The sequence below is a fragment of the Pezoporus wallicus genome, unplaced genomic scaffold (genome assembly GCF_028554395.1).
Source record: "Pezoporus wallicus isolate ANWC-B61680 ecotype Strahan unplaced genomic scaffold, APGP_CSIRO_Pwel_v1 contig_13374, whole genome shotgun sequence".
In the NCBI taxonomy this organism is placed as follows: Eukaryota; Metazoa; Chordata; class Aves; order Psittaciformes; family Psittacidae; genus Pezoporus; species Pezoporus wallicus.
In genome coordinates this window covers 1-24216 of record NW_026637237.1, presented here as the reverse complement: position 1 = coordinate 24216, position 24216 = coordinate 1, and the positions used below count along the sequence as shown (strand labels likewise).

Sequence of the window (24216 nt, the reverse complement as noted above, 5' to 3'; positions counted from 1 at the left end):
TTCTTCTTTTCATTAACAGCTAGAATTTCACTGGATGGTTCAGGTTGGAAAGGAACTTAGGATCATCCAAGTCCTCAGAGGAGGCTGAGGGAAAGACATTCATTCAGCCTGTAGAGGAGAAAGCTTCAGTGCAGACCTCACAGCAGCCTTCTACTACCTACAGGAGCACATGAAGACAGAGCTAGTTTCTTCACAGCAGTGCATGGTGGGATAATGACAGACAAGAGGCATCGGGAGACATTCAGACTGGAAATAAGGAAAAGCCTTTCTCCTCATAAGGACAGCAAAGAGATGAACAGGTTGCCCAGAGAGACGGCGCTGTCTCATGCCAGGAAGATGTGACTGGACAAAGCCCCAAGAAGCTTGGTCTGATGCTGCTTTGAGCACGAGGTTCAAGCAGAAGCCTCTAGAAGTCAATTCCCACCCAGTATACCACATGATCTCTCAACCTTGAGGAGTAACCTTGAGAGGCATCTCTGCTCAAGGGGAGATCCTGAAGTGCAGCCTGCTGTCATGCAGGATAGCTCCATGGGCTCTGTGCTGCCCACCAGCTATGGAGTGAGAAAATTGACTCATAGTCATGTTTGCATACCAACTACAGAAACTTGGACCTTGACCAGAACTACAGGGGGTGGGGGATGTGGGAGCACATTGTTGAGATTAGCCTTGTGTTGTTATCCATCTCCCCAGGACTGAGTTGCAGCTATCACGACCAGACCAGACGCATCCATTACCAGCACTGCTGATGGTTATTACTTGTGCAGAATTACAAGAAATAAAGGTGGGGGGGGGGGGAAGGGTGGTGAGAGGGAGGGGGAACTTACCATCACAGTAACTCATTTGGAAGAATCTGTTTGTGACTCCAGAGCCAGTGCACTGTGTGCTGTGGCAATGTCTGAACACTTCACCGGTTCGTCCAGTGGCACCAGTAGGAGTGAAATGGAGACCTCCAGAGAGGATTTATTTACAAACCAAAACACACTATGCAAAAATGTGGTTTTGTCAACATAATACATTGCACACCTGCTGTTGGTAGTCATCCTTAGTGTATGTATAGGATCTTGAACATGAGACAATAAGAAATTTGTAAGAGAAAACCAGGTCCTGGTCCCGTTTGAAAAAATCAAAGGAGAACATCCAGGATTGACTGTACCAAGGATAACTTGTTTGACAGCTTGGCCAAGTCACCATTTGATTACATAACCTGAGGAAAAAAACTAACTTTCAAGGTGTCGGAAAGTGAACTGCCTTCATTATAATACTAAAAATCAGATCCACACCTCAGAAAGACCCCGGCCAGGGTGTAGACCCTTCCACAGAGCACATACAGTGATTAGAAGGAATGACACAGCAAATATTACAATTATATAGAGATTACAACCGATTACTGTCACTGGGACTGTACTACCTGTACCTTTTGTGTATAAACATAATAAGAAAGCCGCACTGATATGATTGACTTGCGGAACAGTCCACTGAGCACCCAGCCTGAATAAATAGTATCTCTCCTGAGTGTGTTGAATTGCTTTACTGCACACCGGGCATGAACCTGCTATTTGGACCACAGTGGTACTGGCTCTGCAATCTTCCCAGACAGGCTAAGTCTTTCCCAAATAAAAAGAAAGATTTACATTTCTGGGGATAAGGTGCCTCTTCTAGATGAGGTGTCATCTTCTATTCAGCATCTGACAGTTAACAGCTCCTGATGAACAGGAGTGTCCTGATGAGCACAGATGCCAGTTAGGAAAACTGTTGATTAATTTCCTGCATGTTTTTTCAGTCGTTATTTAGTAAATCATAGAATCACAGAATCATCGAATAGTTAGGGTTGGAAAGGATCTGGTGACCTGGCCAAGCTGTCAAATAACTCAGCCTTTGGTGCCACCAATCCTGGACATTCTCCTTGGATCCTTCGAACACAACAAAGATTGGTTGTTTCTTTTTAAGAGGGGCGCTTTGTCCCAGGCCCAAGATACAATAACTGTGAACTGTGGCTACCGATTGCAGGTGCACAGTATAACAAAAAAGCAATATATCTTAATTGGATAGAAAAGAGATTTCAATAGAAAATTTAATAAAAATTTTCTTTCAAAAATTATGTTGACATAATTAAAAATGTCAACAGAAAACTATCTATTGCTGTTTCCTTGCGCTTGGAGGAAGAATCTCATAGGAAGCTCGCTCAGTCCAGTGCCCTGGATCAGACCAGCTGGTTAGGGATCCTCCTCCTCTCTGCCCTCCGGAGGCAGCACCACAGTGCCGGCAGGAAGGAACTGGCAGAAGGCTCTTCCCATGCATCATACAGCAGCTGCTTCATTTCAAGCGCCAGGGAAGAGACCAGGGGGCTGCTGTCACTCTCCATGTTTTGAAGGGCTGGGATGGAAAGGAACAGAGCCACGGTCACATCGCAGATCTGCAGGGGATCTCCAGAGTCCCTCCAGCCAGGGCCACTCCCGCCCCACAGCAATTCCCACAGCCAGGAGGGAGGCGGGGTACCGGGATTAGATGGAAGGTGTTGCCCACCAATGTCCCACATGCTCCTCAAATCTCTCTACTCTGCCCACGCCATCCGTCACCCACAGAGGGAGCTGAGCCCTCCTAGGCCAGGACAGGGATTATAGCTCCCTACCCAGGCCCTTTCCTCCTACCCACAGGCACCCCACTGCCCTCACTCACCCTCATTAATGACCAGGATCTCCTCCTCGCACCCGTCCTTCAGCTGCTGCCCCGCGAGCCCTAGGCACACACAGCCCGTCACACATCCCGCTGACCTGACCATCCCAGCAGCCCAGTCCACCCCCACTGACCCGCTGGGCAAGGCTGAGCCCAGGGTAGCTCCTGGAGCGTGAAGTGGCCTTGAGGGACCCAGCCCCACATCAATCACATCGGGCAGTTGGGGCTCTGCAGCTCCCCGGTGGATTTGGCAGTAGCCATGGCTGGGGCTAAGCTGCTGAGGTACAGTGAGGGACCCCCGGACAGGTTGTGGCTCACCGATGAACCTGACAGCCACCTCGCGCAAGGGCTCCTGCGGGCTCTGCAGGTACAGCAGGCTCTGGTGCAGGTACTGCTCCAATCTGGTTCTGCTTTTCTTCAGCTAGAGCGAGCACACAGGGACGGAGTTGACACAGACCCTCCCCCCCCCGCACCCAGGACTGGCCTCTCCTGCCAGGACACCCGCAATGCCCAGCCAGCAGCTAGCTGGTGCCAGGGTTTGGAGGGAGCAGAGGGCAGCGTGCTGCCTGGCCAGGGTGCTGCAGTGCCACCCTGCCACCAAAGGCCAGTGGGGCACCCCTGGAGTCTGGGCGGCGGGAAATGGGACCCTTGTGCGCTGCAGGCAGGCAGCACAGGGCTGCCATGGAGGGCAGGGGGAAAGCTGCTAGCCCCATGCACTGGGGACTGGGGGAGAGAGGCTTCTCCAGGCTGGCTTGCGGGGCTTTGGGGACATCCTTACCATGCACTTGCCAGCCCTCCATATCTGCTCTGTCTGCAGCAGCTTCCGGAGCTGCTGCCACCTCAGGAACTTGGCGGCTTCAACGACAGCTTCCTTGGAGGCCTTCAAAGCAGCAGGGACAGGGAGATGGCACCTCTACCCAGGAAAGAGGACCTGGAGGTCCCTGGGCAGAGCACAAGGGCAGTAAGGGTTGGGGTCAAAACCTGCCCTTAGGCACCTGCAGGTGCCGCTGGAAAGCCCACAGGGCCTCCAGTGCTCAGGTCTTTGTGGCCAGCAGTGCGGCTGGGCCATGCTGGATGTGGCAGGGCAGGTGTAGGGTATGTCCCTATCCGCCTTCACAGGGGCTGCCAGCTCTGCGGCTGCAGGCAGGAAGGGGATCTGAGCCCTCATCAGGGCTCCAGCTGAAACACGTTCAAAGAGCTCAGAAATGCCCACCTGAGCCACACCTGAGTCACAGTCATGCAGGTGGAAGAACAAGGGCAGGAGGCATCTCTGCACATCCTTCCTCATCTGCTTTTTGTGAGACCTGAATGGAACCCTCATCACATCTCTGCTGAGGAGGATGGACCGCCTTCGCACGCAGCTGCTCGCCTAGGACGAGAGAAGTAAGAGGAGAGGACCTCAGCCCTCGCTCCCCCAAGCCACTGAAGTGAGAAGAGCCACCACTCACAGGCCAGTGAGCACACATGGAGAGGGGTGCACCATCCCTGAGCCACTCACACATGCCACCCAAGGGGCTCTCTCACTGCCTTACATTTTCAAAGAGTGGCAGGAGCATTTTGGGCAGCTGTAGAGCAATGGGGCCAGCTGTCTGCCTGTCTACAGCGCAGAGCACGTTGCTGAGGACAGTCAGGGCTGCCTTCGTGACGTCGCAGTCATCATCCTGCAGTTGCTGCATAACGGCTGGCAGCAGGCCTTGCAGAGACATAGCCTTTGCCTATGTGAAAAACGCTTTTTGGTGACACAGTCGAGGAGGACAGCACCAGCAAAACCACTCCGCTTGCAGAGGGGCAGAGAGAGATCTCTCCATGCGCAGCACAGCCCAATGCCCTGCCTTACGCGTTCAGTGGCTGAGGGGCTGCTGAACAGGGCAGGGAGGGCAGTGGGCACACTTCTCACCACTCCCGATTCCTGGCACAGCCCAAGCACGCCGCTGCGCACACCACCGCCTGCTACCCAGGCCCGGGCAGATGCTCTCGCTGAGCCTGGCTGCCCATGCTCACCTGCTCAGGTTTCTCAGACAGCGTGGCGAGGCTTGTGACCGCTACCTTGTGCGGCACCGAACTCCTGCTACGCAGGTGCGTGTGGAGGACATGCAGGACGGGGCTATCGTCAGTCTTAAACCTTGTGCAGTCCAGGAGCTGAAACACACCCGGAGCAGAATGAGAGCCCAGCACAGCAGCAGAGCTCCTGGAAGGCTCAGGGCAAGGTAGCAGAGCTGGGCACAGCTCCGACGGGAGGCAGTGGCACCCTTGCCACCTCCGCTCTGCCTCATGCATGCGGCCCAGCTTCCCCCTGCCTGCTCTTGGAGAAGAAATACTTGCCACCAGGCCCACCTCAATGAAGACAATAATGGCACAGATGTCCTCATACGATTGTATGATTCCAACCGCGTCTTCGCATATGGAGGCACAGCTGACCTGTTCTTTATGCTTCAGCACTCTAGCAGGGGGAAGAAGGCATTGGCAGCACCGAGACAGACAAAGCTCTCTGGGACCGTGGCGCCAGCCCCAGCCATTACCCTGTAGGCCAGGCCACACAGGCCAAGCCTCCATCTGCACCTTGTGCTGGCTGCTTGCGCCCCACCACCTGTGCTAAAGAGGATCATGCAGGGGACCCTTTCTCCCCGGGGGGAAACACAGGCAGACGCAAGGATGACTGACAAAGCTCTTACCTACTCAGCACCCTGATTCCAGCGGGGTAGTCGCAGGGGCTCACGAGCATGTCCCAGGCACCCTGCCCTTTGATGTCTTCAACCAGGGAGTCACCACCCAGAAAATGGAAGAAAGCTTGCATGGTCCTCACCATGCACCTGCACGCAGAGCAAAGCATGGTCACATGCGGAAGCCTGGCCCTGGCTCTGGCCCAGGGCAGACTCCAGGGAGCAGGAACAGAGTACCTGCGACGGTTGACTACACGATCCTCAGCCTCCTTTTTCCAAATCTCAAAGCAGCAGCAGCCCTCCTGTGGGCTCTTCATGGTGAAGGAGATCTGCAAGACCATTGCCATGAAGAGCTCCTCTAAAAGTTTCCTTACGTTGCTTTGGTTGGAGGGCACCAGGAAGACCATGCGCATGACACTAGCTACCTGCAGAAAACACCCAGGGACACTCTCGCTGCAGAGATGTCCCTGCAGCGTGCCTGGGGCTGGGGGGTTCAGGAGCTGCGCGGAGCTGAGGGAGATGCCAGGACAGAGTCCAGCCAGCTGCATGGCCTGGAGCTCACCTGTGGCGGCATTCAGGGCTTGGTGCCCGTTTGTAGCATGGGCACATAAGCTTTGATGGTCCTGAGGGAAGAGCTCAGCCAGCCCCATGGGCCATGCTGGCTACGCTGCACTCACCTTCTCCAGCCCCACAGCCTGCTCTGCCCCTCAGGCTTCCTGGCTGCCCAAATGGCAGGAGGTGGGGAAGGAGGACGACCCCCAAGGGCAGCAGGGGCAGGCTGCCTGTCAGTCTGCTGCAGGGCCGAGCAGCATGTGCTGCCTTGCCTGGCTGTAGCCTCGAAGCCCCCAGTGACCTTTTGGAGGTGCAGGTTTGGGAGCAGATGGAGAGGGGAGGAGGAGCTGGAGGGGGGTGCGCAGCTCCAGGCAGGGCGGACCAGGCCTCATCTGGACACTCACAGTCAGCAGTAAGTGGCAGTTGCATTTTGTGCCGAAGTTGTTCTGCGACATGCTTGTGTGCTGGATCAGCAGCAGCGACTTCAGTATTCCGCCCGAAATGCTGGGCTCACATACCAGCATGTTCCACATGGCCTCGGCAGTGGCGTGATGCCAGAGCTCAGAGTCAGTGGGGCCATCCTGGCCATAACAAGTTTTGTCTGGGCAGTTCTCAGAGGCCCTAGGATTCCCCTGAAGCTGAAGGGCCACATCTATGTCACCAGTGATGGAAATATGCAGCAGGCTAGTGGTCACATCCCAAGAGTGCAGCTGCGCCATTTGGAGAAGGGTCTGCATCAGGATGTCCCGCAGCGACCTTCTGGTGACAAGCATCAGCTGCCTATAGATGATCTGCACGAGGTCGTCCACCTGGCGGAGGCAGGAGTGTGGAGCTGGGTGGAGTGCAGCCACGGCCCCTGCTGCCACCAAGAACTGCTCCTCTCCTGTCACTCCTTGCCAGCCTCAAAGGTCACCAGACATGTGCCCTGAGGGCACACGCACGGGGCAGTCCAGCTGCACACTGCTTACCTTGGTCAGCTTCAAGCACGAGTGCGCCAAGACTACCTTCAGCGTGTTGGCAATCACCTGGATGTTAGAGACTCTTTCTTGTGCCATGTTCCTCAAGACTGTGAGGACTAAGTTGTACCTCTCATGTGGGAGTAAGAACCTCCCAGTTGCCTAAGGGAGAAGGAGAGGGAAGAGTTTCACCCTGAGGGCCCTGGTGGCAGAGCAGAGCTAAGCAGCCAGGTTGGCTCTGGGCTGACATAGCCGGGGCAGTGCTGGCCCACCCCCAGGACAAGTGCCAGCACTGGGGGCTGCTCTGGGGTGACTGCAGCCACAGGAGCATGTGTGAGAGGCTGAACTGAAATCAGGCTCCACCGTTCATTGCCTCAAAGACTGGTGTGAAAGACTGGTGTGAGGAACTGAGGTCCACTGTCTCAAAGACTGCTGCCCATTATCTCAAGGACTGCTGACAGACATGTGCAGAGAGCTGGCTGCAAGACCAGCGAAACTGGATGCATGTGATCAACCAGGAATGTGCAGTACGTGACATTACGAACAGAGGTACTTCCCCCCAGCGCATAATGAAAGGGGACAAAGGTATTTGCAGGGTGGCCACCCAACAAGGAAGATGACTATGTGCCCTTGGGACGCCACTGGATCCACGGTGGTGACTATCTCTCTGCACTCTGAATGCTTGCTTAATTTCTGCCCTCTTTTCCGAACTGTCCCATCACTATATATTTTATAATAATCTTTTTAAAATGATTATATTTTTATAATAAAAAAACTGACCAACTGTGGCACTTGACCTCATTTGCATCTTAATTTCACTCTGGGAATTACTAAAAAAGTATTTCTGACACTAGGTTTTATCCAGTCGGACCTTCAGAGCGTGTAGAGGGAGCTGCCCTGTGGGCTGAAGGAGAGGGGTGGGCTGAGCCACGGGCAAGAGCTACAGTGTGCTGGCTCTGCCAGGAACCAGAGCTTGCCAGTGGCCAGGACGTCCAGAGCTGCTCTGCTGACATGGGGTTAAAGCCTCTGCCTACTCCCTTGTGGAGCACGGGAGGCCATGCCATCCACCACAATAGCCGAGGCACTGGTTCATGGGGGTGTCCTGCCAGCCCCGCAGCCAAGACCCCCAGCAAGAGAGGAGGAGGTTATTACCACCATTTCATCATTGAGCTCCATAGGCCACAAGGTGTTAGGGCCTTCCCGCTCCAGAGGAATCTCTGCATCCTCACGTTTTGCACAGTAGCCTGGGCAGGAGGGAAAACAGAGAGTGAACAATGGCAGGAACAACAGAGAGCTGGAGGCAGCAGGTGAGGCTATCAAGGAGAGCTGTGCTTGGCTCTCCGTTCCATGGGAGCTGGAGACGTGCCAGGGCGGTAGCAGGCCCGTTTACCAGGGGAGGAGAGGAAACTGCCTCTTAGGCTGTGGAAGGGCAGGAGAGTTAAGTCTGGCTTTCTGCTCAGGGGGAGAACAGAAGCCTAGGCATGCTGCAGCCGCCGGCTCTCCGGCTCAAGGGTTCTCGGGACAGGCCCCAAGCTGCTGCTCCGCAGCAGGCTGTGTGTGCCCTACGGTTTGCACAGCTGCTGCCCTGCTCCAGCCTCAGAGGCATTTGCTGCTCCTTCCTCTAGCAGAGGAGGGGGCTAGGGCAGTGTGGCACCTTGCCTGGGCCCTTGCAGCTGGAAAGCTCCAGCCTGCCTCAGTGTCTCTTACTCTGTCGCACCAGAAGGAACCTCCTGAAGTTACACAGTGCCTGCAAAGCCCCGCAGCTGATCTCCTGGTCCTCCTCAGCACAGGACAGGGTGAGGTACCCCATTGCCTGCCCTAGGAATTCCAGAGGCTTGCTTCTGGAGAAGCACTGCATGCCGTGTCTTGCATTCAAATGCTGTGGGAGAGAAGAAGCTGCAGTAGCAGGGCCAAGCTGTGGCAGATGGGCTGAAAGCCTTAACCTCTAAGAGCAGCCCCCAGGCCGAGTGCCACGTGAGCAGCAGCTCTGGAGAGCTCTGCCCTGTGCTGCACCGCGTGGAGACCCAATTCATGGCGGTCAAGCCAGGGCAAGGACTGTGCTGTCTCCCTGCAAAGGGAACTCTGGAAGGGTTCTGCCTTCTCGCCCTGTGAGCCCCTGGAACTGGGGTAGGTGTCTGAAAGAAGACTGACACCCTGGATCTGCTGCTCCTCCAGACCCACAGTCAGCTGACAGAGCCCTCCTTCTCCACCTGCAGGACTCCCCATCTCCAGGGGAGGGAGGGCTGCCAGAGCTGCATCTGCCAAATGCTCTCACGCCCAGGGACAGCACTGGCTCCTGAGAGAGAAGGCACAAGACAGAGTGCAGCTCCCAGAGAGAGGACCAAAGATGCTGGTGCAAGGTTGAGTCTTGCTGAATCCCCTACTGCCCTGCGCCCAGGCTTCCCTTGCAGGGGGCCCGGAGTGTTCGGCTACTCTGTGGCACCAGCAAGGGGCAAGTCACCTTCATCACAGGCTCCTTACCTCCAGCATTGAAGAGGGCGATAAAAAGTAGCTGAGGCGTACAATCCACTCTACAGCCTTCCGGCGCTTAGCCATGTCCTCGGATGCCGTGATGGGCAGCAGAGCCTGAGAAGGGAGAAGCTGCAGGTCTGCTGTGGGAAACAACAGTGACTCCCAGAGCAGTGGTTCTGCCAAGCATCTCGTGCTGTTTATGCGATGTACTGCCAAGGCTTCCCATGGTCCAGAGTAAGACCTGGAATGGGGTCCATCCATGCTGTGATCTGGGGACCACTGCCGGCTGTTGGTGACCTGCTGCAGTCAAGGAAGTTGCCCGATCCCATCCCCAAGGCACCTCTGCCCCCTTCCACATGCAGCTCCAAAAAGGCTCCCGCTCCAAGAGGACCAGAACCTCTGGCAGGGGCTGCACAAGGGACGCCAGGCCCATGAGGAGGCCAGAAGAGAAGACCTTCAGGGCTGGACTCCCACTGCACTATGCACCTTGTACCACGGCCGTATCCTAGGGCATCCCCACCCTGCTGGCAAATGGGGAGGAGAAAGTGAACGGGGCAGACAAGTGAGGGCAGTGGCTCAGCAGTGCCAGAAACTCCTTTCACCCCTCGGCCTGGGGGCTGGGGTGCGCATGCTTTAGAAGGTCTCATCACTTTAGGGTAAGGCAAGGAAGACACCCCATGAGCTCTGCTCTTGGTAAATGCCTGACCTGCAATATTTTCCCTGTTATGAAGATGCAGGATCTCTGTGAAGCACCACGTATCAGCACCTCCAGCACACTCTCCAGAGTTTTCAGGATCTGTAAGGAGAGACACAGACAAACACAGATACACACAGATGCAGCAGGTTACGTGCTTGACCTTGCCCTGGCCCTTCTTCCTTGCAGAAAGCTTGCTTGCCTGCCTTCCACCTGAGGTGGGCCTCAGCTGCCCTCTGGTGCCCAGGGGGGAGGCCTCAGGGTCTCCCTGGCCTTCCTTCTCCTGTCGGCTTCCAGCAGCCAAAGTCAATGAGGAGACCGTGAAGAAGGACAGGCTGTCAGGCTCTCTGCAGCTCAGCCCACATTTACCTGATCATAGAATGGAGTACGCTGGCTAATCGTCTCACTTGCAACAAAACTGAAGGTGCCACCTATGTGTTTGTGGAGGCGGTTGTCCAGCAGGTTTTCCCTGTATTTGCTGTAAGGAGAGAAGGTGCCAGCTGGATGCAAAGGCTTCTACACTGGGGAAGGTGCCCACAAACGCTATGACTAGCAGTCCCCAGGGTTGAACCTGCACAGGGTAGGCAAGGCATCACCTCCCTCCCCCATTCTGCTGAGTCAGGGACAGAGGGCAGCCCTGGCCAGTGGACCCTGAAGCCCTTTCCATCTCCTGCCTCTTCCTTCAGAGGAAAAGCCAAGAAGCATCGGGGAGCCCTGGAGCACCCACTGCCATCCTGCCTGAGCCACTGACGGGCTGAGAGGTGGGAGAGCAGAGGCCCAAAGACCACGCCACCAGGATAGGAAATGCCTGGTGCTACCAGGCCCATGGGAGGCTCTGGCCTGGCCAGGCGCTGGGACAGGTACCTCAGTGCAGCGACGGCAAGCAGGGCTTGCTGCCACATCATGGTGTCCATGTTGTCAAAGGCCTCGTTTTGCATTAGCGCCTGGAGAGGAAAAGCATGGCTGGGATGGGCCACAGCAGCTGCCGGTGCCTGCCACCAGTCTGCCAGTCTGCAGGGTGGGCAGAGTCCGCAGGTCAGCTCCAGCACCCACAGCAGCCCCTTGCTCTGCAGTGGCCCCAGTGGCAGAAAGGGCTGTTCCCACAAGGCCTGTCCTACCCTCCCGCTGTGCCCAGACGCCTGAGTGCTGTCCTCATCACCAGTCCGGTGCTTGCCCATCTGTGCTCACTTCCCTTAGCCCCACTGGGGGGGGCCCTCACCTCCAGTTTATTCAGCAGCTCATGGGATGTTGGGCTTTGGTACCTTCCCCGCAGTGAGGCTCTGCAGAGCATGTCGATGGAGGCCAGAAACTTCATCTTCGACTCCCGATCCTGTCAGTCCAGGAGAAGAGAGACAGAGAAGAAGGGGGGGGGGGGGGGCGGGGAGCACAGGCACAGCCAGCAGGAGTGGAGGCTTGAGGGGCTGCAGCAATGGTGCGGGGCGGGGGGCAGGAGGGGAACAGCTCTGCACTGCCAGCAGCCCTCCAGGAGCCTGTGTGTGGACAGCATACGTGGCAGCACCCAACTGGGAGCTGCTGGCAGAGCTTTGCTGACAAATTCTGCCATTACCCTTCTGGTGCTTTTGACAAAGTCCATGATGTAGCCGTGGGCTTCCTTTTCCTCATTCTGCAACTGGATGCTAGAGTCGGCAGCAGCTACACCTGATGAAGAGCAAGAATGGGGAGAGCTGCAGGCCGGGGTAGGAGGCAGAGGGAAGAGAGGGGTCCTCTCTCCAGCCCTGCACCGGCTGCTGTGCCCACAGCACACCCTGGGCCAGGGTGCTGATGCCCTTCTCATCTCCTTCAGGACGCTGCCAGGAGCAGGGCGAGAAAGGTGCCAGCCCTGCAGCACCGCTGCCTCCTGCCCATGCAGCTGCTTCTCCCTGCCCCGTTCTGTGCCCCAAGGTCGTCCCCTGGGGTTCCGTTGATACCTACTCATGTAATGGATGGTGACACTCTGAGATTCCTCCGTGGGCATTGCCTGGGTCTTTCTGACTGCTGATGGTCACCATCAGCTGCCCCAGCAGGGGCTCCTGCACGAGCTGCTTGGCTCTTCTCTCCTCAGAATCCTGGATACTGTGGGGCTGGGCACGCTACTTGCCATGAGGGCCCCACTGTTACCCACTACCCAGGCCAGGAGGGAATGTATCTTGGCCCGCATTGTGACCTATGTGCTGCAGGGCCGAGCAGCAATGTTGCCTTGCCTGGGTGTGGCTCTGAACTCAAGTAACCAAGAAACCACATTTTCTTCCACCTTATTTCTTCTTTTCATTAACAGCTAGAATTTCACTGAATGGTTCAGGTTGGAAAGGAACTTAGGATCATCCAAGTCCTCAGAGGAGGCTGAGGGAAAGACATTCATTCAGCCTGTAGAGGAGAAAGCTTCAGTGCAGACCTCACAGCAGCCTTCTACTACCTACAGGAGCACATGAAGACAGAGCTAGTTTCTTCACAGCAGTGCATGGTGGGATAATGACAGACAAGAGGCATCGGGAGACATTCAGACTGGAAATAAGGAAAAGCCTTTCTCCTCATAAGGACAGCAAAGAGATGAACAGGTTGCCCAGAGAGACGGCGCTGTCTCATGCCAGGAAGATGTGACTGGACAAAGCCCCAAGAAGCTTGGTCTGATGCTGCTTTGAGCACGAGGTTCAAGCAGAAGCCTCTAGAAGTCAATTCCCACCCAGTATACCACATGATCCTGTGAGTAGGCCAACTCCTACAAAAAGGTACGTACAAGACGTTGGAGGCAGTTTTCACAAGCTGTCAAGGAAAATGCTTGGGCACTAAGAACTGGCTTTTCTCAGAGATGCCAGGGTCTCTAAAAATGCAACTGTTGAACCCCTTGAAGGGGAAATGGACTCAGCCCTTCCACACCCTAAACCAATGCTTCAACTCTGCAACTACAGCAGAGCCACACGACAGGTCCAGTAGCATGCATCACCCCCTGCACCTTGTGTCTTCCCCCTACACCTTGTGTCTACACACTAGTTGTTTTCAAGTACTGGCATCCCTTTTGCCTTTGGTCATGAAAACAGAACACTGTGCACAACAGAGTGGGGCCACAAAAAAAAAAAAACAAACAAACAAAAACTTTCCAGCTATAAGCTGGAATAAAGGAGAAAACAAAACAGCCAAAGCAACATTCCAAGTCAGATCTATGTCTCTGTTTCACTCCCAACTGGAGCACGTTGTTCTCCCACTCTTTGAGAGGAAGCTCCTTCCTCAGGCATAACCACGCCCAGCCTAGCTGAGGCACATAGTATCGAGCAGAAAAAAATGCTTTTTCAGAAGACATCAGATAAAGAGCTGTTCTCGGCTCCACCCACACGCTTAGCAGTAGCCCCTCTAGGCAAGGAAATCCAAACGCCGCCAGGGAATGGAGTAGGAGCTCTGCCACCAGGGCCCTCAGGGTGAAACTCTTCCCTCTCCTTCTCCCTTAGGCAACTGGGAGGTTCTTACTCCCACATGAGAGGTACAACTTAGTCCTCACAGTCTTGAGGAACATGGCACAAGAAAGAGTCTCTAACATCCAGGTGATTGCCAACACGCTGAAGGTAGTCTTGGCGCACTCGTGCTTGAAGCTGACCAAGGTAAGCAGTGTGCAGCTGGACTGCCCCGTGCGTGTGCCCTCAGGGCACATGTCTGGTGACCTTTGAGGCTGGCAAGGAGTGACAGGAGAGGAGCAGTTCTTGGTGGCAGCAGGGGCCGTGGCTGCACTCCACCCAGCTCCACACTCCTGCCTCCGCCAGGTGGACGACCTCGTGCAGATCATCTATAGGCAGCTGATGCTTGTCACCAGAAGGTCGCTGCGGGACATCCTGATGCAGACCCTTCTCCAAATGGCGCAGCTGCACTCTTGGGATGTGACCACTAGCCTGCTGCATATTTCCATCACTGGTGACATAGATGTGGCCCTTCAGCTTCAGGGGAATCCTAGGGCCTCTGAGAACTGCCCAGACAAAACTTGTTATGGCCAGGATGGCCCCACTGACTCTGAGCTCTGGCATCACGCCACTGCCGAGGCCATGTGGAACATGCTGGTATGTGAGCCCAGCATTTCGGGCGGAATACTGAAGTCGCTGCTGCTGATCCAGCACACAAGCATGTCGCAGAACAACTTCGGCACAAAATGCAACTGCCACTTACTGCTGACTGTGAGTGTCCAGATGAGGCCTGGTCCGCCCTGCCTGGAGCTGCGCACCCCCTCCAGCTCCTCCTCCCCTCTCCATCTGCTCCCAAACCTGCACCTCCAAAAGGTCACTGGGGGCTTCGAGGCTACAGCCAGGCAAGGCAGCACATGCTGCTCGGCCCTGCAGCAGACTGACAGGCAGCCTGCCCCTGCTGCCCTTGGGGGTCGTCCTCCTTCCCCACCTCCTGCCATTTGGGCAGCCAGGAAGCCTGAGGGGCAGAGCAGGCTGTGGGGCTGGAGAAGGTGAGTGCAGCGTAGCCAGCATGGCCCATGGGGCTGGCTGAGCTCTTCCCTCAGGACCATCAAAGCTTATGTGCCCATGCTACAAACGGGCACCAAGCCCTGAATGCCGCCACAGGTGAGCTCCAGGCCATGCAGCTGGCTGGACTCTGTCCTGGCATCTCCCTCAGCTCCGCGCAGCTCCTGAACCCCCCAGCCCCAGGCACGCTGCAGGGACATCTCTGCAGCGAGAGTGTCCCTGGGTGTTTTCTGCAGGTAGCTAGTGTCATGCGCATGGTCTTCCTGGTGCCCTCCAACCAAAGCAACGTAAGGAAACTTTTAGAGGAGCTCTTCATGGCAATGGTCTTGCAGATCTCCTTCACCATGAAGAGCCCACAGGAGGGCTGCTGCTGCTTTGAGATTTGGAAAAAGGAGGCTGAGGATCGTGTAGTCAACCGTCGCAGGTACTCTGTTCCTGCTCCCTGGAGTCTGCCCTGGGCCAGAGCCAGGGCCAGGCTTCCGCATGTGACCATGCTTTGCTCTGCGTGCAGGTGCATGGTGAGGACCATGCAAGCTTTCTTCCATTTTCTGGGTGGTGACTCCCTGGTTGAAGACATCAAAGGGCAGGGTGCCTGGGACATGCTCGTGAGCCCCTGCGACTACCCCGCTGGAATCAGGGTGCTGAGTAGGTAAGAGCTTTGTCAGTCATCCTTGCGTCTGCCTGTGTTTCCCCCCGGGGAGAAAGGGTCCCCTGCATGATCCTCTTTAGCACAGGTGGTGGGGCGCAAGCAGCCAGCACAAGGTGCAGATGGAGGCTTGGCCTGTGTGGCCTGGCCTACAGGGTAATGGCTGGGGCTGGCGCCACGGTCCCAGAGAGCTTTGTCTGTCTCGGTGCTGCCAATGCCTTCTTCCCCCTGCTAGAGTGCTGAAGCATAAAGAACAGGTCAGCTGTGCCTCCATATGCGAAGACGCGGTTGGAATCATACAATCGTATGAGGACATCTGTGCCATTATTGTCTTCATTGAGGTGGGCCTGGTGGCAAGTATTTCTTCTCCAAGAGCAGGCAGGGGGAAGCTGGGCCGCATGCATGAGGCAGAGCGGAGGTGGCAAGGGTGCCACTGCCTCCCGTCGGAGCTGTGCCCAGCTCTGCTACCTTGCCCTGAGCCTTCCAGGAGCTCTGCTGCTGTGCTGGGCTCTCATTCTGCTCCGGGTGTGTTTCAGCTCCTGGACTGCACAAGGTTTAAGACTGACGATAGCCCCGTCCTGCATGTCCTCCACACGCACCTGCGTAGCAGGAGTTCGGTGCCGCACAAGGTAGCGGTCACAAGCCTCGCCACGCTGTCTGAGAAACCTGAGCAGGTGAGCATGGGCAGCCAGGCTCAGCGAGAGCATCTGCCCGGGCCTGGGTAGCAGGCGGTGGTGTGCGCAGCGGCGTGCTTGGGCTGTGCCAGGAATCGGGAGTGGTGAGAAGTGTGCCCACTGCCCTCCCTGCCCTGTTCAGCAGCCCCTCAGCCACTGAACGCGTAAGGCAGGGCATTGGGCTGTGCTGCGCATGGAGAGATCTCTCTCTGCCCCTCTGCAAGCGGAGTGGTTTTGCTGGTGCTGTCCTCCTCGACTGTGTCACCAAAAAGCGTTTTTCACATAGGCAAAGGCTATGTCTCTGCAAGGCCTGCTGCCAGCCGTTATGCAGCAACTGCAGGATGATGACTGCGACGTCACGAAGGCAGCCCTGACTGTCCTCAGCAACGTGCTCTGCGCTGTAGACAGGCAGACAGCTGGCCCCATTGCTCTACAGCTGCCCAAAATGCTCCTGCCACTCTTTGAAAATGTAAGGCAGTGAGAGAGCCCCTTGGGTGGCATGTGTGAGTGGCTCAGGGATGGTGCACCCCTCTCCATGTGTGCTCACTGGCCTGTGAGTGGTGGCTCTTCTCACTTCAGTGGCTTGGGGGAGCGAGGGCTGAGGTCCTCTCCTCTTACTTCTCTCGTCCTAGGCGAGCAGCTGCGTGCGAAGGCGGTCCATCCTCCTCAGCAGAGATGTGATGAGGGTTCCATTCAGGTCTCACAAAAAGCAGATGAGGAAGGATGTGCAGAGATGCCTCCTGCCCTTGTTCTTCCACCTGCATGACTGTGACTCAGGTGTGGCTCAGGTGGGCATTTCTGAGCTCTTTGAACGTGTTTCAGCTGGAGCCCTGATGAGGGCTCAGATCCCCTTCCTGCCTGCAGCCGCAGAGCTGGCAGCCCCTGTGAAGGCGGATAGGGACATACCCTACACCTGCCCTGCCACATCCAGCATGGCCCAGCCGCACTGCTGGCCACAAAGACCTGAGCACTGGAGGCCCTGTGGGCTTTCCAGCGGCACCTGCAGGTGCCTAAGGGCAGGTTTTGACCCCAACCCTTACTGCCCTTGTGCTCTGCCCAGGGACCTCCAGGTCCTCTTTCCTGGGTAGAGGTGCCATCTCCCTGTCCCTGCTGCTTTGAAGGCCTCCAAGGAAGCTGTCGTTGAAGCCGCCAAGTTCCTGAGGTGGCAGCAGCTCCGGAAGCTGCTGCAGACAGAGCAGATATGGAGGGCTGGCAAGTGCATGGTAAGGATGTCCCCAAAGCCCCGCAAGCCAGCCTGGAGAAGCCTCTCTCCCCCAGTCCCCAGTGCATGGGGCTAGCAGCTTTCCCCCTGCCCTCCATGGCAGCCCTGTGCTGCCTGCCTGCAGCGCACAAGGGTCCCATTTCCCGCCGCCCAGACTCCAGGGGTGCCCCACTGGCCTTTGGTGGCAGGGTGGCACTGCAGCACCCTGGCCAGGCAGCACGCTGCCCTCTGCTCCCTCCAAACCCTGGCACCAGCTAGCTGCTGGCTGGGCATTGCGGGTGTCCTGGCAGGAGAGGCCAGTCCTGGGTGCGGGGGGGGGAGGGTCTGTGTCAACTCCGTCCCTGTGTGCTCGCTCTAGCTGAAGAAAAGCAGAACCAGATTGGAGCAGTACCTGCACCAGAGCCTGCTGTACCTGCAGAGCCCGCAGGAGCCCTTGCGCGAGGTGGCTGTCAGGTTCATCGGTGAGCCACAACCTGTCCGGGGGTCCCTCACTGTACCTCAGCAGCTTAGCCCCAGCCATGGCTACTGCCAAATCCACCGGGGAGCTGCAGAGCCCCAACTGCCCGATGTGATTGATGTGGGGCTGGGTCCCTCAAGGCCACTTCACGCTCCAGGAGCTACCCTGGGCTCAGCCTTGCCCAGCGGGTCAGTGGGGGTGGACTGGGCTGCTGGGATGGTCAGGTCAGCGGGATGTGTGACGGGCTGTGTGTGCCTAGGGCTCGCGGGGCAGCAGCTGAAGGACGGGTGCGAGGAGGAGATCCTGGTCATTAATGAGGGTGAGTGAGGGCAGTGGGGTGCCTGTGGGTAGGAGGAAAGGGCCTGGGTAGGGAGCTATAATCCCTGTCCTGGCCTAGGAGGGCTCAGCTCCCTCTGTGGGTGACGGATGGCGTGGGCAGAGTAGAGAGATTTGAGGAGCATGTGGGACATTGGTGGGCAACACCTTCCATCTAATCCCGGTACCCCGCCTCCCTCCTGGCTGTGGGAATTGCTGTGGGGCGGGAGTGGCCCTGGCTGGAGGGACTCTGGAGATCCCCTGCAGATCTGCGATGTGACCGTGGCTCTGTTCCTTTCCATCCCAGCCCTTCAAAACATGGAGAGTGACAGCAGCCCCCTGGTCTCTTCCCTGGCGCTTGAAATGAAGCAGCTGCTGTATGATGCATGGGAAGAGCCTTCTGCCAGTTCCTTCCTGCCGGCACTGTGGTGCTGCCTCCGGAGGGCAGAGAGGAGGAGGATCCCTAACCAGCTGGTCTGATCCAGGGCACTGGACTGAGCGAGCTTCCTATGAGATTCTTCCTCCAAGCGCAAGGAAACAGCAATAGATAGTTTTCTGTTGACATTTTTAATTATGTCAACATAATTTTTGAAAGAAAATTTTTATTAAATTTTCTATTGAAATCTCTTTTCTATCCAATTAAGATATATTGCTTTTTTGTTATACTGTGCACCTGCAATCGGTAGCCACAGTTCACAGTTATTGTATCTTGGGCCTGGGACAAAGCGCCCCTCTTAAAAAGAAACAACCAATCTTTGTTGTGTTCGAAGGATCCAAGGAGAATGTCCAGGATTGGTGGCACCAAAGGCTGAGTTATTTGACAGCTTGGCCAGGTCACCAGATCCTTTCCAACCCTAACTATTCGATGATTCTGTGATTCTATGATTTACTAAATAACGACTGAAAAAACATGCAGGAAATTAATCAACAGTTTTCCTAACTGGCATCTGTGCTCATCAGGACACTCCTGTTCATCAGGAGCTGTTAACTGTCAGATGCTGAATAGAAGATGACACCTCATCTAGAAGAGGCACCTTATCCCCAGAAATGTAAATCTTTCTTTTTATTTGGGAAAGACTTAGCCTGTCTGGGAAGATTGCAGAGCCAGTACCACTGTGGTCCAAATAGCAGGTTCATGCCCGGTGTGCAGTAAAGCAATTCAACACACTCAGGAGAGATACTATTTATTCAGGCTGGGTGCTCAGTGGACTGTTCCGCAAGTCAATCATATCAGTGCGGCTTTCTTATTATGTTTATACACAAAAGGTACAGGTAGTACAGTCCCAGTGACAGTAATCGGTTGTAATCTCTATATAATTGTAATATTTGCTGTGTCATTCCTTCTAATCACTGTATGTGCTCTGTGGAAGGGTCTACACCCTGGCCGGGGTCTTTCTGAGGTGTGGATCTGATTTTTAGTATTATAATGAAGGCAGTTCACTTTCCGACACCTTGAAAGTTAGTTTTTTTCCTCAGGTTATGTAATCAAATGGTGACTTGGCCAAGCTGTCAAACAAGTTATCCTTGGTACAGTCAATCCTGGATGTTCTCCTTTGATTTTTTCAAACGGGACCAGGACCTGGTTTTCTCTTACAAATTTCTTATTGTCTCATGTTCAAGATCCTATACATACACTAAGGATGACTACCAACAGCAGGTGTGCAATGTATTATGTTGACAAAACCACATTTTTGCATAGTGTGTTTTGGTTTGTAAATAAATCCTCTCTGGAGGTCTCCATTTCACTCCTACTGGTGCCACTGGACGAACCGGTGAAGTGTTCAGACATTGCCACAGCACACAGTGCACTGGCTCTGGAGTCACAAACAGATTCTTCCAAATGAGTTACTGTGATGGTAAGTTCCCCCTCCCTCTCACCACCCTTCCCCCCCCCCCCACCTTTATTTCTTGTAATTCTGCACAAGTAATAACCATCAGCAGTGCTGGTAATGGATGCGTCTGGTCTGGTCGTGATAGCTGCAACTCAGTCCTGGGGAGATGGATAACAACACAAGGCTAATCTCAACAATGTGCTCCCACATCCCCCACCCCCTGTAGTTCTGGTCAAGGTCCAAGTTTCTGTAGTTGGTATGCAAACATGACTATGAGTCAATTTTCTCACTCCATAGCTGGTGGGCAGCACAGAGCCCATGGAGCTATCCTGCATGACAGCAGGCTGCACTTCAGGATCTCCCCTTGAGCAGAGATGCCTCTCAAGGTTACTCCTCAAGGTTGAGAGATCATGTGGTATACTGGGTGGGAATTGACTTCTAGAGGCTTCTGCTTGAACCTCGTGCTCAAAGCAGCATCAGACCAAGCTTCTTGGGGCTTTGTCCAGTCACATCTTCCTGGCATGAGACAGCGCCGTCTCTCTGGGCAACCTGTTCATCTCTTTGCTGTCCTTATGAGGAGAAAGGCTTTTCCTTATTTCCAGTCTGAATGTCTCCCGATGCCTCTTGTCTGTCATTATCCCACCATGCACTGCTGTGAAGAAACTAGCTCTGTCTTCATGTGCTCCTGTAGGTAGTAGAAGGCTGCTGTGAGGTCTGCACTGAAGCTTTCTCCTCTACAGGCTGAATGAATGTCTTTCCCTCAGCCTCCTCTGAGGACTTGGATGATCCTAAGTTCCTTTCCAACCTGAACCATCCAGTGAAATTCTAGCTGTTAATGAAAAGAAGAAATAAGGTGGAAGAAAATGTGGTTTCTTGGTTACTTGAGTTCAGAGCCACACCCAGGCAAGGCAACATTGCTGCTCGGCCCTGCAGCACATAGGTCACAATGCGGGCCAAGATACATTCCCTCCTGGCCTGGGTAGTGGGTAACAGTGGGGCCCTCATGGCAAGTAGCGTGCCCAGCCCCACAGTATCCAGGATTCTGAGGAGAGAAGAGCCAAGCAGCTCGTGCAGGAGCCCCTGCTGGGGCAGCTGATGGTGACCATCAGCAGTCAGAAAGACCCAGGCAATGCCCACGGAGGAATCTCAGAGTGTCACCATCCATTACATGAGTAGGTATCAACGGAACCCCAGGGGACGACCTTGGGGCACAGAACGGGGCAGGGAGAAGCAGCTGCATGGGCAGGAGGCAGCGGTGCTGCAGGGCTGGCACCTTTCTCGCCCTGCTCCTGGCAGCGTCCTGAAGGAGATGAGAAGGGCATCAGCACCCTGGCCCAGGGTGTGCTGTGGGCACAGCAGCCGGTGCAGGGCTGGAGAGAGGACCCCTCTCTTCCCTCTGCCTCCTACCCCGGCCTGCAGCTCTCCCCATTCTTGCTCTTCATCAGGTGTAGCTGCTGCCGACTCTAGCATCCAGTTGCAGAATGAGGAAAAGGAAGCCCACGGCTACATCATGGACTTTGTCAAAAGCACCAGAAGGGTAATGGCAGAATTTGTCAGCAAAGCTCTGCCAGCAGCTCCCAGTTGGGTGCTGCCACGTATGCTGTCCACACACAGGCTCCTGGAGGGCTGCTGGCAGTGCAGAGCTGTTCCCCTCCTGCCCCCCGCCCCGCACCATTGCTGCAGCCCCTCAAGCCTCCACTCCTGCTGGCTGTGCCTGTGCTCCCCGCCCCCCCCTTCTTCTCTGTCTCTCTTCTCCTGGACTGACAGGATCGGGAGTCGAAGATGAAGTTTCTGGCCTCCATCGACATGCTCTGCAGAGCCTCACTGCGGGGAAGGTACCAAAGCCCAACATCCCATGAGCTGCTGAATAAACTGGAGGTGAGGGCCCCCCCAGTGGGGCTAAGGGAAGTGAGCACAGATGGGCAAGCACCGGACTGGTGATGAGGACAGCACTCAGGCGTCTGGGCACAGCGGGAGGGTAGGACAGGCCTTGTGGGAACAGCCCTTTCTGCCACTGGGGCCACTGCAGAGCAAGGGGCTGCTGTGGGTGCTGGAGCTGACCTGCGGACTCTGCCCACCCTGCAGACTGGCAGACTGGTGGCAGGCACCGGCAGCTGCTGTGGCCCATCCCAGCCATGCTTTTCCTCTCCAGGCGCTAATGCAAAACGAGGCCTTTGACAACATGGACACCATGATGTGGCAGCAAGCCCTGCTTGCCGTCGCTGCACTGAGGTACCTGTCCCAGCGCCTGGCCAGGCCAGAGCCTCCCATGGGCCTGGTAGCACCAGGCATTTCCTATCCTGGTGGCGTGGTCTTTGGGCCTCTGCTCTCCCACCTCTCAGCCCGTCAGTGGCTCAGGCAGGATGGCAGTGGGTGCTCCAGGGCTCCCCGATGCTTCTTGGCTTTTCCTCTGAAGGAAGAGGCAGGAGATGGAAAGGGCTTCAGGGTCCACTGGCCAGGGCTGCCCTCTGTCCCTGACTCAGCAGAATGGGGGAGGGAGGTGATGCCTTGCCTACCCTGTGCAGGTTCAACCCTGGGGACTGCTAGTCATAGCGTTTGTGGGCACCTTCCCCAGTGTAGAAGCCTTTGCATCCAGCTGGCACCTTCTCTCCTTACAGCAAATACAGGGAAAACCTGCTGGACAACCGCCTCCACAAACACATAGGTGGCACCTTCAGTTTTGTTGCAAGTGAGACGATTAGCCAGCGTACTCCATTCTATGATCAGGTAAATGTGGGCTGAGCTGCAGAGAGCCTGACAGCCTGTCCTTCTTCACGGTCTCCTCATTGACTTTGGCTGCTGGAAGCCGACAGGAGAAGGAAGGCCAGGGAGACCCTGAGGCCTCCCCCCTGGGCACCAGAGGGCAGCTGAGGCCCACCTCAGGTGGAAGGCAGGCAAGCAAGCTTTCTGCAAGGAAGAAGGGCCAGGGCAAGGTCAAGCACGTAACCTGCTGCATCTGTGTGTATCTGTGTTTGTCTGTGTCTCTCCTTACAGATCCTGAAAACTCTGGAGAGTGTGCTGGAGGTGCTGATACGTGGTGCTTCACAGAGATCCTGCATCTTCATAACAGGGAAAATATTGCAGGTCAGGCATTTACCAAGAGCAGAGCTCATGGGGTGTCTTCCTTGCCTTACCCTAAAGTGATGAGACCTTCTAAAGCATGCGCACCCCAGCCCCCAGGCCGAGGGGTGAAAGGAGTTTCTGGCACTGCTGAGCCACTGCCCTCACTTGTCTGCCCCGTTCACTTTCTCCTCCCCATTTGCCAGCAGGGTGGGGATGCCCTAGGATACGGCCGTGGTACAAGGTGCATAGTGCAGTGGGAGTCCAGCCCTGAAGGTCTTCTCTTCTGGCCTCCTCATGGGCCTGGCGTCCCTTGTGCAGCCCCTGCCAGAGGTTCTGGTCCTCTTGGAGCGGGAGCCTTTTTGGAGCTGCATGTGGAAGGGGGCAGAGGTGCCTTGGGGATGGGATCGGGCAACTTCCTTGACTGCAGCAGGTCACCAACAGCCGGCAGTGGTCCCCAGATCACAGCATGGATGGACCCCATTCCAGGTCTTACTCTGGACCATGGGAAGCCTTGGCAGTACATCGCATAAACAGCACGAGATGCTTGGCAGAACCACTGCTCTGGGAGTCACTGTTGTTTCCCACAGCAGACCTGCAGCTTCTCCCTTCTCAGGCTCTGCTGCCCATCACGGCATCCGAGGACATGGCTAAGCGCCGGAAGGCTGTAGAGTGGATTGTACGCCTCAGCTACTTTTATCGCCCTCTTCAATGCTGGAGGTAAGGAGCCTGTGATGAAGGTGACTTGCCCCTTGCTGGTGCCACAGAGTAGCCGAACACTCCGGGCCCCCTGCAAGGGAAGCCTGGGCGCAGGGCAGTAGGGGATTCAGCAAGACTCAACCTTGCACCAGCATCTTTGGTCCTCTCTCTGGGAGCTGCACTCTGTCTTGTGCCTTCTCTCTCAGGAGCCAGTGCTGTCCCTGGGCGTGAGAGCATTTGGCAGATGCAGCTCTGGCAGCCCTCCCTCCCCTGGAGATGGGGAGTCCTGCAGGTGGAGAAGGAGGGCTCTGTCAGCTGACTGTGGGTCTGGAGGAGCAGCAGATCCAGGGTGTCAGCACAGGGCAGAGCTCTCCAGAGCTGCTGCTCACGTGGCACTCGGCCAGCTTGGCCCTGCTACTGCAGCTTCTTCTCTCCCACAGCATTTGAATGCAAGACACGGCATGCAGTGCTTCTCCAGAAGCAAGCCTCTGGAATTCCTAGGGCAGGCAATGGGGTACCTCGCCCTGTCCTGTGCTGAGGAGGACCAGGAGATCAGCTGCGGGGCTTTCCAGGCACTGTGTAACTTCAGGAGGTTCCTTCTGGTGCGACAGAGTAAGAGACCCTGAGGCAGGCTGGAGCTTTCCAGCTGCAAGGGCCCAGGCAAGGTGCCACACTGCCCTAGCCCCCTCCTCTGCTAGAGGAAGGAGCAGCAAATGCCTCTGAGGCTGGAGCAGGGCAGCAGCTGTGCAAACCGTAGGGCACACACAGCCTGCTGCGGAGCAGCAGCTTGGGGCCTGTCCCGAGAACCCTTGAGCCGGAGAGCCGGCGGCTGCAGCATGCCTAGGCTTCTGTTCTC

General features: G+C 56.0%; 2 protein-coding genes across 7 annotated transcripts; one reads left to right on the top strand and one right to left on the bottom strand.

Moving 5' to 3' along the window:
* Nucleotides 1-2231: 2231 nt before the first annotated feature.
* Nucleotides 2232-11790, bottom strand: LOC130596585 (uncharacterized). 6 transcript variants are annotated; one of them, XR_008971559.1, is made up of 15 exons: nt 11575-11790; nt 11227-11337; nt 10872-10951; nt 10377-10485; nt 10020-10109; nt 9323-9427; nt 8549-8720; nt 7994-8085; nt 6290-7003; nt 5571-5758; nt 5346-5483; nt 4206-4388; nt 3887-4042; nt 2677-3553; nt 2232-2373 (listed from the first exon to the last, which is right to left on the bottom strand). XR_008971559.1 is itself a non-coding variant. In XM_057404372.1 (9 exons), the coding sequence occupies exons 1-9, from the start codon at nt 11599-11601 to the stop codon at nt 6788-6790; spliced, it is 1002 nt and encodes a 333-aa protein (XP_057260355.1). In that variant the 5' UTR covers nt 11602-11790; the 3' UTR covers nt 5824-6787. The 6 variants fall into 6 exon arrangements, 1 of the variants encoding a protein (XP_057260355.1); XR_008971557.1 differs by having other exon boundaries at nt 2677-4042; XR_008971560.1 differs by having other exon boundaries at nt 2992-4042.
* A 1662-nt stretch (nt 11791-13452) lies between these two features.
* Nucleotides 13453-18251, top strand: LOC130596584 (uncharacterized). The gene is made up of 7 exons (XM_057404370.1): nt 13453-14161; nt 14692-14879; nt 14967-15104; nt 15337-15775; nt 16062-16244; nt 16408-17773; nt 18077-18251. Exons 1-6 carry the CDS (start codon nt 13793-13795, stop codon nt 16861-16863), a joined length of 1773 nt encoding a protein of 590 aa, XP_057260353.1. The 5' UTR covers nt 13453-13792; the 3' UTR covers nt 16864-17773; nt 18077-18251.
* The last annotated feature ends 5965 nt before the right edge of the window (nt 18252-24216 follow it).